The sequence below is a fragment of the Callorhinchus milii genome, unplaced genomic scaffold (assembly GCF_018977255.1).
Source record: "Callorhinchus milii isolate IMCB2004 unplaced genomic scaffold, IMCB_Cmil_1.0 Scaffold21, whole genome shotgun sequence".
NCBI classification, from domain to species: domain Eukaryota; kingdom Metazoa; phylum Chordata; class Chondrichthyes; order Chimaeriformes; family Callorhinchidae; genus Callorhinchus; species Callorhinchus milii.
Window position 1 is genome coordinate 3,523,785 of NW_024704762.1, and position 12,876 is coordinate 3,536,660.

General features: G+C 40.1%; 1 protein-coding gene across 1 annotated transcript in view; it reads right to left on the reverse strand.

Annotated features, from left to right (window-relative positions):
• Window positions 1–2,755: 2,755 nt before the first annotated feature.
• Window positions 2,756–12,876, reverse strand: part of LOC103183550 (lysine (K)-specific demethylase 4B) — an 81,620-nt gene continuing 71,499 nt past the window's right edge. Inside the window, exon 8 of the mRNA XM_042342710.1 lies at window positions 2,756–2,923. Within this exon, the coding sequence (XP_042198644.1) occupies window positions 2,811–2,923 (113 nt within the window). The 3' untranslated portion in view covers window positions 2,756–2,810. The remainder of the gene's footprint in view (window positions 2,924–12,876) is intronic.

The window sequence follows — 12,876 nt, forward strand, 5'->3', positions numbered from 1 at the left end:
CTTCCTATTTTCTGCTAGGTAAACAAAGACGTGTGGAATAAGGAAACGTGCCCAACGTTTCGCTCTGCCCAGGAATCGAATCCAGGTCCTCTCGCTTGCGAGACGAGTGCTCTAACAACTATACTACAGGATTCCACTGAAAGCTCATCTCCAGGGTTGAGCACACCTCTTTGGAAGCTCAAAATGGAAACCAGCCGTTGTCCCAACGCCTAATTTGGGAAAATGTGTAGATGGATCGTTGCGTGATTTACACAAGCGAAGGAGAGTTTCGGAAATGCAGCAATGAGGTAAACCGCAGCAAAGCTCAAAATGCAACAACATGTCGAGTACCTGGGTCGCAATATAAAAACAACATTAAGACCTGTATTTTGCGCTGTTCGAAACAGCCTTTGAGGAGAGATCTTTGTTTATTGTTGGGGGGAAAAAACCTGTTGCTGATACCAAGCCACGTTGCCAGGTGACAAAAATAAGAAGCAGCATTTTAAAGGGTCCGGGCCAATTGAACAGACGGATGAAAGATTGGTAGAGAGAGTGTACTGTAGATAAATGTACATTGGAACAGGGCACAGGATATATACACATGATAAAAACTCAGCCCCCAGCAAGGGAGGAGTGTGAAAAGGATTTTAGTGCAATTATTGATCACAGTGAATACGAAGCTGTTCTGAACGAAGCTAATTAAATACAAGATTACATCTCAAGGGTATTTCACGCAAGTCAAAAGAAGTTATTTTAACCTTGCCTTGATCACTGGGTTCCAAACACTTGCAACAACAACTTGTACTAATATAGCACCCTCCATGCAGGGTAGTGTCTCAGAGCGCTTAACGGTGGCAGAGCCTGACTCCAAGCCGAGGGGGAGGGGGGCGGCCGTAAGCGCAGTCGAAGAGGAAGGTTTCAGGCAGGATCTGAAAAAAGGGAGAGAGGAGGCAAGGCGGAGGGATTGAGGAAGACTGTTCCATAGTTTTGGGGGGCAGTGGCTGAAGGCGCAACATCTAATGGTCGGGCGGAGGGTGCGGGGGACGAGCAGGAGGCAGGTGCCAGTTGAGCAGAGGCAGAGAAGTGTTTCAGAGAAAAGGACTCGGGGCTTTGTTTTGAAGACAAACTGCCAGAGCTGAACCAGTTTTCAATAAAGAAAAGACAGGTAGGAGTACCATGTAGGGCATTAAAATAATTTAAGGTTTTAGGATGTAAAAATTCCAGCAGGAGAAATGACCAATCATCATGTCTATTAGCCCCACTAACTCCCATTCCACTGCTTCTCGCACTTCCCATACCATCTCAATACAATATAAATTTACATTAATATAGCACCTTTCACATCAGGAGGACATCCCCAGGCACTTTAGAATTTCATGTCTTTACTGTTAAATTATCCAATTCTCCTTAAAATGACCACACTGACTCAACTTCAATAGGCTTTTTTGGTAACTAGCTGCACATTTCAACTTGTGTAAAAATCTCTGGCCTCTCCATTTTTACTGCAAAGCAGTGCAAGATACAGAGGAAGTTAAACCACATCAAGATGTCCTTTCACATCAAGAGGTACTTCACAAAATTATTCAGTCCAATATTAAGTGAGAAACAGCTTTTTTCCCCCCACTCAATATTTGCTATCAATGAAAATGATTTGATGAAATGATTGTAGTTGGGAGCTCATCCGGGAAACTTTACTAACATCCACCGCAAAGCAATGGGAATGAAGTATGTCAAATAAGCCCAACTCTATTCCATTACAGTTGTTCGTTGAGACAAGCTTACTAAGATAACTTTAACAAGTTCCTTTAAAAGAAGTTGACACTTGCAATTTGGAAATTGTATCTCTTCACTATGCTGTTTTTTAATTTATACACATGTTTTTAATTAATGTTTAGATTTTGACTGCACAGACCTTGATAATGTATTCACACTGCTGGTGGGCTGACAAAGAGATATAAATGTGTGCACTGGGGTGGAGAATTGTTAATCAACCTGACCATTCTGAATTCCGAACTGCAATACATTAGTGATACCTGATCAGACCTCCACAAATTGAAATGCATCTTATAGTTGCCGCATCTTTCACCCAGCTGATGCAAAGTGCCTTATATCTGCAGATATGACGTTAATGATACAATGATGAACGTGGAAAAGGCCAGCAAAACAAGCCTCACCTCTCCCAATGGAGGAAGTCACAGCATTAATACTTACATTGATACAATGCCTTCAAGCCAACACAATGAGTTACTTTGAAATGTGATGATTTATGCAGGTAAAAACAGCAACAAATCTGTGCCAATTAAATAATCAATATTTTTCTTTGGCAAATTTGAGGGAGGGAGGGAGGGAGGGAGGGGGGGAGGGAGGCGGGGAGGGAGGGAGAATGGCCAGAAGTCCTGCCGCTCTTCAACATTGCACAGGATCTTCAATGCCCACTTTAACCAGAAGAGTAAGCAGATGGGAGCTGGATTTAATGTCTCACCTGAAAGATGGCACCTCTCTCAAGTGTCAAATTAATACACTCCATACCCCCCTGGTTGGGGGTATGGGGGGCTTGAACCCACAACCTTGTAACCCAGAGTTGAGTGTGCTACCAAACGTTTCTGAATGAAAATACTGATAATAAAATTAAAGTGTAGGTAGAAATCATTCTACTGATCACATTCTTCCAATAATGGGAATCCAGCAATATTGATTTCAATCACAATTAATTGCTGTTAACTGCACAGAAAACAGCAACAAACGTGTGAGCTCTTTGTTTGGAAACATAAGAAATAGACCATAAAATAAATTAGGTGCCGACACAAATGAGGCCAGATGAAGAGCAGAGATTATCCTACCCGGTCAAAGGGAATGCTGTACTTCTTCAGAATGGAGGGTGATATGAGTGTCATTTTGTGCCGAAGGAATGCATCACATCCTTGGGAGCTGCCTGGGAAGAAACCTGCAACAAAGACACAACAAATAAATAAACAAACAAATAAATAAAACCATGCATTGGATAGGCATTAACTATAGGGTGTCCACAAAGTCCTGTTACCCCCATATTTGTGCTTTTTGAGTAACTAAATGTGCGTTATAAAAAGGTTCCACTATAGGTAAATCTGAACAGCCCCTCTCCCACCCTACCCTCTCTCTCTTTATGTCTGTTAAAGTCAACTGTTCACAATCTCAGACTACAGAGGAATCACAAAACTTGTGCTGAATGATGGTATTGTACAGTAAACCGTTAGTCATTCTAGGACTGAAGGCATAAATTGACGAGGACAACAGAAAGGTATCATTGGTGTAGCAAAGGCACCTTTTGCAGCTTAGCCTAGGCAAAAACTGTTGGGTAAGTACAAGAGAAATCCATCCATTTGTACTAATTGTTCATACCTGTTGTACTTTCACTTGAGGCCATTTCTCCATTTTGTAATCTCTCAGGTTATTGAGAAAACACACATTAAAATTCATATTTTGAAGGCTCTTAAGACTATCGAGACATCAAGATTTGAGTCCTGCATCCAGTTTCTAATTAAGCAAATTCCTTGAATAGAACCATTTTCATACAACAATATACTACGTACTGGAACCAAGTTAGATTCCCACCATCACCACTATTTCTGATGTTCACCTTATTCTTTGGTTCAATACTTCAACCAAATCCTCATTCACTGCAGTAGATGCAAGTCATTTTCAAATGTTAACCATATTACAGGTTAACTTATATTCACCTCTCCCCAAATCATATGAGGGTTCTTTACTTGAATCCAAATCAAGAATATCTCTTGAATTTACCTGAATGGTAGGATTCCCATTTCTGAAAAGCACTTAGAATTATTCCTCTTCAGTAATCAAATCTTCCTTTCCAAAGAAAGAAAATTCTATTTCCTTAAGCACTCCTGGCAGAGATCTGTAGTATCCTCACCACCATCCTAGTCAAAAAGAGCTTCTAGTCACAACTTATTACCCAATACCATCTCAGACGAAGCACCCTTCACATAGAATCATATTAGTTTTCAATTTACGAAGTGAATTGGAACACAGACTGACAATGTCATAACACAGTCTAGTTCTATTATAACAGTAGTAGCGATTAAATTTCTAACAGCGTTAAAGCGGGTGCTTTAGCGCAGAAAGCTTTCCTTAATAATGAAAGTATCCGACTTTTAGGTTATCAGTCACCACGATATGCAGGAAAGGACATTGGCAGCGAGCATATGAGTTAATGACCCAGTGGTCTGCCATTTTCTAGCGCACACAAAGTGAGCCAGCGTTCAAGGCCAGCTTTCTGCACACATTTTAGATCTTTTGCTACGTAAATGTCAGAGTCTACCTGCTAATAAACGAAGCCGCATAATAAGCAAGCATGAACAGGATTCCTTTCCCAACTTCTAGTACCAAACAGGAACTTCGCAGAAATTCAGGTCAGAGCCGTTAAGCTCTCCGAGATGCTACCCCCGTGAAGGGCGCTGTGTAAATGCAAGTTGTTGTTATCTTCCTCTCATGTTGAGTTGAAACAAAAAGATGCTTTAAAAATGAATGTTTCAGTCACTAGACAGCAAATATGAATTTACGACATCTTGTGAATTGCTGGGTTTGAAGCTGTAAGGAACTATCTATTCTCACTTGACTTGACCTTAAAAACAACTGATCCTAGTAAGATCAGACTGTAGCAAAAGATTTACTCTCATACTCACTTTAGCTACCAGATTGCCAATGTCCTACAATAGCGACCACATTTGACAACTACTGTGTAAAAACTCCTCTCGTCAACATTTTAAGACCTCAAGTTCAATAAGAGAATATGTATTCGGGAGGTCTGTACATAAAACAGAGGAAGATACATGCTCATTGCCGCAGACAATATACATCGTAGATATCAACCAGAGAAACATCGTGTGCTGGGCTGAGCACACGGAAACTAGAACAATGCATTTTGTTTAATGGGGAGAATATTTTTCTCACAGTGTGCAAAGTGATATAGCAATACTGTGCTTGGAGTAGTCACTCTCTTTGCAGTAACTCTTCAGTTCTGCTCCCTACTCATCAATTCACTTTGATAAGTATATTCTATGACGCGCTTTGAGATGTCTGAAAGGCGTGATAAAGTGTTACATCAAATGCAAGGATTATTATTATTATCAAGACATGGGATTTTTTTTAAACTTCCCTCTTTGAATCCCTACTCTGCTTCTTTTTTTGGTGGGGGGGGGGGGTGGAGGAGGAGGTGGTGAAAGAGGAATTTGGTTGGTCGGCAAGGATTTGGGTTGTGAACCCACTGACGGTTTAATGGCACAACATGTGCCACTGAAGCTCAGGCGTTCAAAGTTAAGACAGACACCTCTCCAGCGCCACCTGTCACTGGGATACACCTGAAAAAATGGCCTTCAGATTAACACAAAGAGGCTGTATTTCCACATGAGCAAAGCGTAACACTACCAGATGAGCAAAATTAATAAATATTTTTTCACTTTTGTTGCTGAGTATCCCAACTATCAGACACATTTTTGCTACTGGTACAATCTGCAACACTGACCCGCATGAAGGGTGCTATATAAATGCAAGTTGTTGTACTGTTTTAGGTCCACACATTGATGTCACAGCATTTTGGCCCAGACGTTTTATTAATCTAGACATCAGTCCCACTTTACCCGATTGATACTGCTTGCAATCATGTGATTGTAATTGATTTGGTCGCTAGCAGGTATACACACTGCTACATATTTAAACCATATCCATATCACTGATTCCCAATTTTCTTTGGAATAAATTTAAGGGTTTGAATCTTGGTAACATTTGTTCAAATCCAGATTATTGTGCTTCAGAATTACCCTGGTTAATAAGAATATAATCCTCTCAATTCATATTGCACCTATAAGGTCAAAGCATCTCTACAGTAATGACTATTAAGTGTAGTGACAGTTTGTGTAGGCAAACATAGCAATCCATTCCCACAAATAAACAGCCTGGAGGTGAATAAGCAGTTTCTTTTTTGGGGGGAGAACAGACGTCCCTTCAATTGCTGAAAAATATTTAGAAATGGGTAAAAAGGAAGTACTGGACTTTGAAAGAATTAAACATTTACCTGTACTATAACATCACAGCTAGGAGTCACAACATACTAGTAATCCTTACATACAATATTTTTCACATCAGGAGACATCTCAAAGCACTTCACAAAATACACCGTAAAGTCTAGTAACTATTTTGTAGGCGAACTCCGACAAGGCAGTCACCCCAGCTGGGGTACATGAAGACTAACTGGAAGAGCAGCCAGAGTGGTGTGCTTGTAGGAGGTCATAGAGGTACAACGGGCGAGGCAATGGAGGAATATGTTGCTGTGGGTTTGTGGTTGTGGGGGGGGGGAGCAATTGACGTCAGCTCATCTGACCAATTTGAAACTAAGCTCCCATTGTAAAAGTTTAGCATCTGAGTTTTGAAAATGCGCAAAACCGACTAAATTAAGGTCACTATTACTGGATTTCTTTCACTATGTATTAATCGCTCACTGATCTTTTATTCCTCAGTCTTAGGGAATCTTTTAAATGGGGGCAGGCATATCTAGTTTCTAAATATTGCTAAAGAATCAGTCATACACAATTGGCACAGAGAAGAGTATGATTGGTGCGACATTTTGTTCCCACACAACAATGTGGTTAACAATGTGTTTTGTGTGGAGATCTCCAACTTTTCCCCATTCCATTAGTAATTCCAATGGGTCAATTTGTTAAAGAGTCAATCTGTAACTGTCACTTATAATAATCCTTGCATTTGAATCATTCACTTCATTCCTTACACAGAGGGCATAATCCAGAGAAGACCTGATGTTATTAAATTACAGGAGTGAGACAGATGATCTGCAGAAACACTTTGAAATGTACCACTGGTTCCCCAGTATGTCCACTGCAATAGGGACCATTGAGAGGAAGGAACTTCTCACGTTTGGTGAATTCAATGAAGAGTTTTTTTTTTAAAAAGTAGTAGGTGTGACACTTCAATGCTTAGACGGCAGTGATGGGACACATGGATGCTTCCGAGCATTACAATTTTCAAAAAGGATCCAACGTCTGATCAAAACAGTGACGGGCCTACATTTTTTTGAAAAGAAAGAAACCACAAAAGAAGCGTTAAGAATATGAATCAAATAGGCTCCGATCCAATCCGCAATTGACAAGCTGTCAATCCGCAAACCAGCCCATTATTTTATAAACTTAAATTGAAAGATAGAGAACACTTTCCTAACTTTCAAACAAAGTAAGCAGGAACAACAACCATCCAGCAGAGATTACACTGTGGAGTCCTGTAGCTCAGTGGTTAGAGCACTCGCTTTGCAAGTGAGAGACCTGAGTTCAATTCCAGGCAGAGGGCGAAACCTTGGGCAAGTTTCCTTACTCCACACAGAGCCTAATAATAATCCCTCCAAAACAAAACAATAATAAATTGGTCATTTTCAATCTACGACTGTTTGTGGGACATTGCTGTGCGCAATTGGCTGCCGCGTTCGCCCACAAATATACAGTCAATTCACTTTACAGTCTATTCTGTGAAGCGCTTTGGGACGTCCTCCCGACGTGAAAAGCGCTATATCAAATGCAAGGATTATTATTATTATTATTACACATTCTCACGATTCGAAAAGAGAAGAGTTTCTCCTGGTGTCCTGGCCAACAATCTCTAAGATGAAATTGCTCATTCACTTCATGGCTGTTTGTGGAACATTGGCTATGTGCAATATTACTATTGCATGTATTTCTATAATCCCAATAAGCCATCAGAGGAAACAACTGTGTAATTAAAGTTTATTAAACTAACGAGTTTCTTGAGTTGTGCAACTTCAGAATTGCCATCTGAAATTGCTAGGAGTTACATTAGCACCATTCTCTCCTCCTCCTTTTCCAAAATCCAAAACCACATGGTAGAGAAGTTAAAGCACACGTGCAGTGTCAAGGGGATTGGGGTTTGTCCCAAATCCGTTGTTCACAAAGGTAATGTGTCTGAGGAAGCACTGATATGCGAGCTCCAAACAACTTACATTTATAGAACTCTTTTCACATAAAATAAATATCTATGGGCTTTTTGGAAAGATTATTTTTAAAAAAATTAATTGAATGCAATAAAAACAACTGGGGTAGCTAATTTTGGTCAGCAATGGTCTTCAAACAATGAGACAAATAGTCAATCAAAAAATTTCGGGTGAATTTGTATTCGAGAGAAAAAAATACAAGCCGAGATACGGAGAAAACCTAGAAAAATAGACAGGCAGGAGTGCAAAGGGAATGGAATTCAAAGACTTAAAAAAATCTATGTTATATATTCCACAGGTGGATGCAGTTTTACAACCACATCACAACTATTTATTGTGTCAAGAGGCTTCAGACCTTGTTAACCGTGAGATAAACGGAGTGCTGCTTCAGACAATGTTATTTTGGTTTATCGTAGGGGTTTTGGGGGAGGAAAGAGAGATTGGGAGAGGTATCTGCTGAAGAATATGCAGAAATAACATGTTTAATACTTTAAGTTCAAAGTCGTAATGAATATTTAATTCCAGTTCCTACTCCTACACATACGTTGCCATCTCCACTTCAAATGAAAGACAAGCCTCATACTTCGGTACAACTTTCAATATCTAGTCGCAACAGATGAGCGTAATGAGTTGTGAGAGAACTGAAAATGGAAGGAACGAGTGCTGCTTGTCTGTCCATGTGATGGTTGGTCAAGCCTTAAGAGGTGGAGGACGTGTATACAAGCTGATCATTCAAAACCAAATGCAGCTACAGCTACAACCAGTTGCCAGTTTGATTAGCAAACCATGCAGTTTCTGTCCATCTGTCTCTTATTGTTGTATTATATTGTTGTGTGGCCGGTAATGGCATTCCCCAGTTTATTATAACAATAATAATCCTCGCATGATAAGGTGCTACATCTTATCATGTCTTCTAGACGTCTCAAAGTGCTTCACAGAATATACTATACAGTGAATTTACTATGTTTTGTGGACGAAACGCAGTAGCTAGTTGCGCACAGCAGCGTCCCACAAAACAGTCGTGAATTAAGTGATAAAATAGCGATCTGCTAATCGACGCAACAACCAGGTTCCTACTTACTGCTCGGTAAACAGTCGTGTGAAGAAAGGAAACATCTTCAATGCTTCGCACCCAGGTCCTCTCATTTGCAAGGTGAGAGCTCTAACCACTAAGCTGGAGGACGACCTCACAACAAAGCACAGAGCATTTCCACAATATTAAAATAGCCGAAAACTTTCCATCAAGTTATTTGTCAACCTCCCACGGCTACTCAACATTCTCAAAGCTGGAGGTAATTAAAGAAGCATTTAAAATGTATTTCAACGCAATAAGTGAAAACAAATTTCCAACAATGACCTATAATTATTTGATCCTGGAATGGTTTTAATTGCGAATGACCTATAATCGTCTGTACAGAACTCTCACCCAGCACTTTCAATTACATCAGCTATTTTGCCACCCCTTACCGTTTGTCTAATGCTGTTCCTTTTAATATTATGCTGCTGCTTAATGGGCTTTAACAATGCCGTGTCCCATCTTGAATGATTAGTACAGATAACGCTGTACAAAATCATTCCTCTACAGTGCACAAGGTTTGCTTTCCAAACAATTTCAGCTATTAATATTCTGCATTAATCACGGGCTATTTGTGACACTTGGAACATTTTCTGTGTGCACCTACTAAAACTATGCCAAAATTTATTTAAAAAGATGAAAGTGAACAAAATAAGCTGTCGACTGTGTCATCTGATTAATTCTATACTGTTCCCCCCAGGCTCATCTCCACATGAGAAATTTTGTATTAAGAATACATTCATCCAAGCATTTCAGAGGCAGAACGGCAGAATAACCTCATAGTCTCGAGCTGCATCCTGAGCATGTCTGGGTCAGCTTCCATTTACAGCGTACAGCAGATTCTCCAGCCAAATACCCGAGTACCTCAAAATACAACACTGAGGCCGGCAGGTGTGCCATTGTTTGTGAGCAATAATGAACGGCCTTGCTCCCTCCTACCTCTCCATCCTGATCCAATTGTCCCGATGTGAAAGGCGCTCTATAAATGAATCTTGTTGTTGTAAAAGAGATTTTACAAGCTACAGTTTTCATCAAAGACACAAGCTACTGCCTTTGTGACACCAACAGATTATTAGCTGTTCTTATCAACCGTCTTTACTTATCTAGACATTATCTAGCACATTATCTAGACATCATCCGATAGAATTTGCTTTGAACAAACATATTTCAATCGAAAAACTATAATATTTTCACTAATACAAGAAGACCTGTTACACATCTCCCAATTAAAGTATTTTAATAGGTTAACATCATTAAAACCTTTGCTAAATGTACCTCTGTACATTTGAACCAGTCATCAGACCATTCAGGAGACCTGTAGCACAGTGGTTAGAGCACTCGGTTTGCAAGCGAGAGACGTGAGTTCAATTCCAGGCAGAGGGTGAAACCTTGGGCAAGTTTCCTTACTCCACACAGAGCCTAATAATAATCCCTCCAAAAACAAAACAATAATAAAATTGGTCATTTTCAATCTATGACTGTTTGTGGGACATTGCTGTGCGCAATTGGCTGCCGTGTTCGCCCATAAATATACAGTCAATTCACATTACAGTGTGTTCTGTGAAGCGTTTTGGGACATCCTCCCGACGTGAAAAGCGCTATATCAAATGCAAGGATTATTATTATTATTATTATTACAGCCAAGTGTACTCCATTAACATACTGCCTCCAACTGTGCCAGCCCTGACCGCTGCCAAAAGGTTATTTTTTCTTCCCAGCCCAACGCCATCGATAGAAATTCTTTCCAGACTGTCAAAGTATTGTGCAGAGAGCAACAAATTGACGCCGAGTTTCCATAACACCAAGTGCTGAACCCTTTGAGTTCATGGAACTCCACTCAACAAGTAAGAAGGAGGTTGACTCCAATGAATTCTAGTTTTTACAGTTTCTGTGAAGCGCTTTGAGATGTCTGTGATAAGACACTATATCAAATGCGAGGATTATTATTATTACTAAAGGAGAACAGTGCTTCCAAAAGAGAGAAAATTAACCACTTTTGCACATCAAACTGAACATTAAGTGTATCTGCCTTGCCCCCTCCCTCCCCACTTTCAAATTCCACCTAAAGATCTTCCTTTTTGATCGTGCAGGAAAGGACACTGACAGCGTGCATATGACCCAGTGGTCTGCCATTTTTTTAGTGCACACAAAGTCAGCCAGCGTTCAAGGCCAGCTTTCTGTACACATTCTGGATCTTTTGCTATGTAAATGTCAGGGTCTAAGTGCCAATAAGCGAACCTGCATAATAAGCAAGCATGAACAAGATTCCTTTCCCAACTTCTCTTACCAAACTGGAATTTAGCAGAAATTCAGGACAGAGCCTTTAGGCTCTCCGAGACGCTACCCACGTGAAGGGCGCTGTATAAATACAAGTTGTTATGTTGTTATTATCTTCCTCTCACGGTTGAGTTGAAACAAAAATATGTTTTTAAAAATGAATGTTTCAGTCACTAGACAGCAAATGGTCTACAGTAACCACCCTCTCCCTCTCCACCTGGCTCAGAGTCAGACTCCGCCACTGTGAAGTGTTCTGGGACGCTATCCCGCGTGAAGGGCGCTATATAAATGTAAGTTGTTGTTTTTGTTGCATAAACAGTTGTGTGCATCAACAAGAGAGGAGTGGAAAAAATCCTGCTAACTAGCAGTGGGAGACATCAACCTGCAAGTCCGAGCTTCTTGTTCCCAACTTCCTGGACTTCACCAGGGAGATCGGTGTTGGGGGAAAAGAGGAAGAAAATGATGCTCTCAACTCAATGCAATAAATAAAGATAGGCTCCAACTAAGTTTGCACTGGAGATTTCAGCGTCCTAAAACAAATAAAACTGAAATTCTACATGCAATTTACCCATTCCAGGATTACAATCTTGCAATACACAACTATAGTACCTGAGGAAAAATCTAAACCATCGCACAGTTTTGTTTTTGCACTGTTAACCTGTTTCCCATTTGGAGTTTCCCTTTCCAATCAACTCATTTTGTTTGGCTAGCATACATGTGTGAAAATGGATAAGATAGAATTTCAGCAACGTTGACATTACCAGTGCAATCTGGTACTAATTACACCATTAAAACAAAAATTATAGCTTTTTATGCCAAAACAGATTAAAAGGAGAGTGAATTGCCACAAAATCCTATAAAAGAGATGGATCTGTACATTTTCGGTGCCTCAAATATTTCATTTGTATTCACCAAGGGAACAGACAACCTACAACAAATCCAGTTCTGTTCCAACTCACCCAGAATAGCTTGTAGAATTCATATACTATAACTTTGAATTAAATAATAATAATAATAATAATAATAATCCTTGCATTTGATATAGCGCTTTTCACGTCGGGAGGACGTCCCAAAGCGCTTCACAGAACACACTGTAAAGTGAATTGACTGTATATTTGTGGGCGAACGCGGCAGCCAATTGCGCACAGCAATGTCCCACAAACAGTCGAAGATTGAAAATGACCCAATTTTTTTTTATTATTGTTTTTTGGTTTTTTTGGAGGGATTATTATTATCTTGTTGATACTCGTCAACAAGGTGATGTCTCACCACTGTAATCATAGACAGACTGCAGACATGGTTGGGAAGAGAGACTGCAGACATGGATGCAAATCACTCTTTCTGGCTGGGACTGAGACCTTTGAGGTTTTTTCCAAGTATCTCTGAGATCCACCATAATCACCTCCCACAAACATAAGTCAATATCTCCTAGATTTCAAATAACAAATCTAGCATTGGCTATTGCCCTTTGGATTACAGGAAGGGTCGGCCCTCTGTAATAACACACCCAGTCGCTTTTACAACATTTCCACTGCTT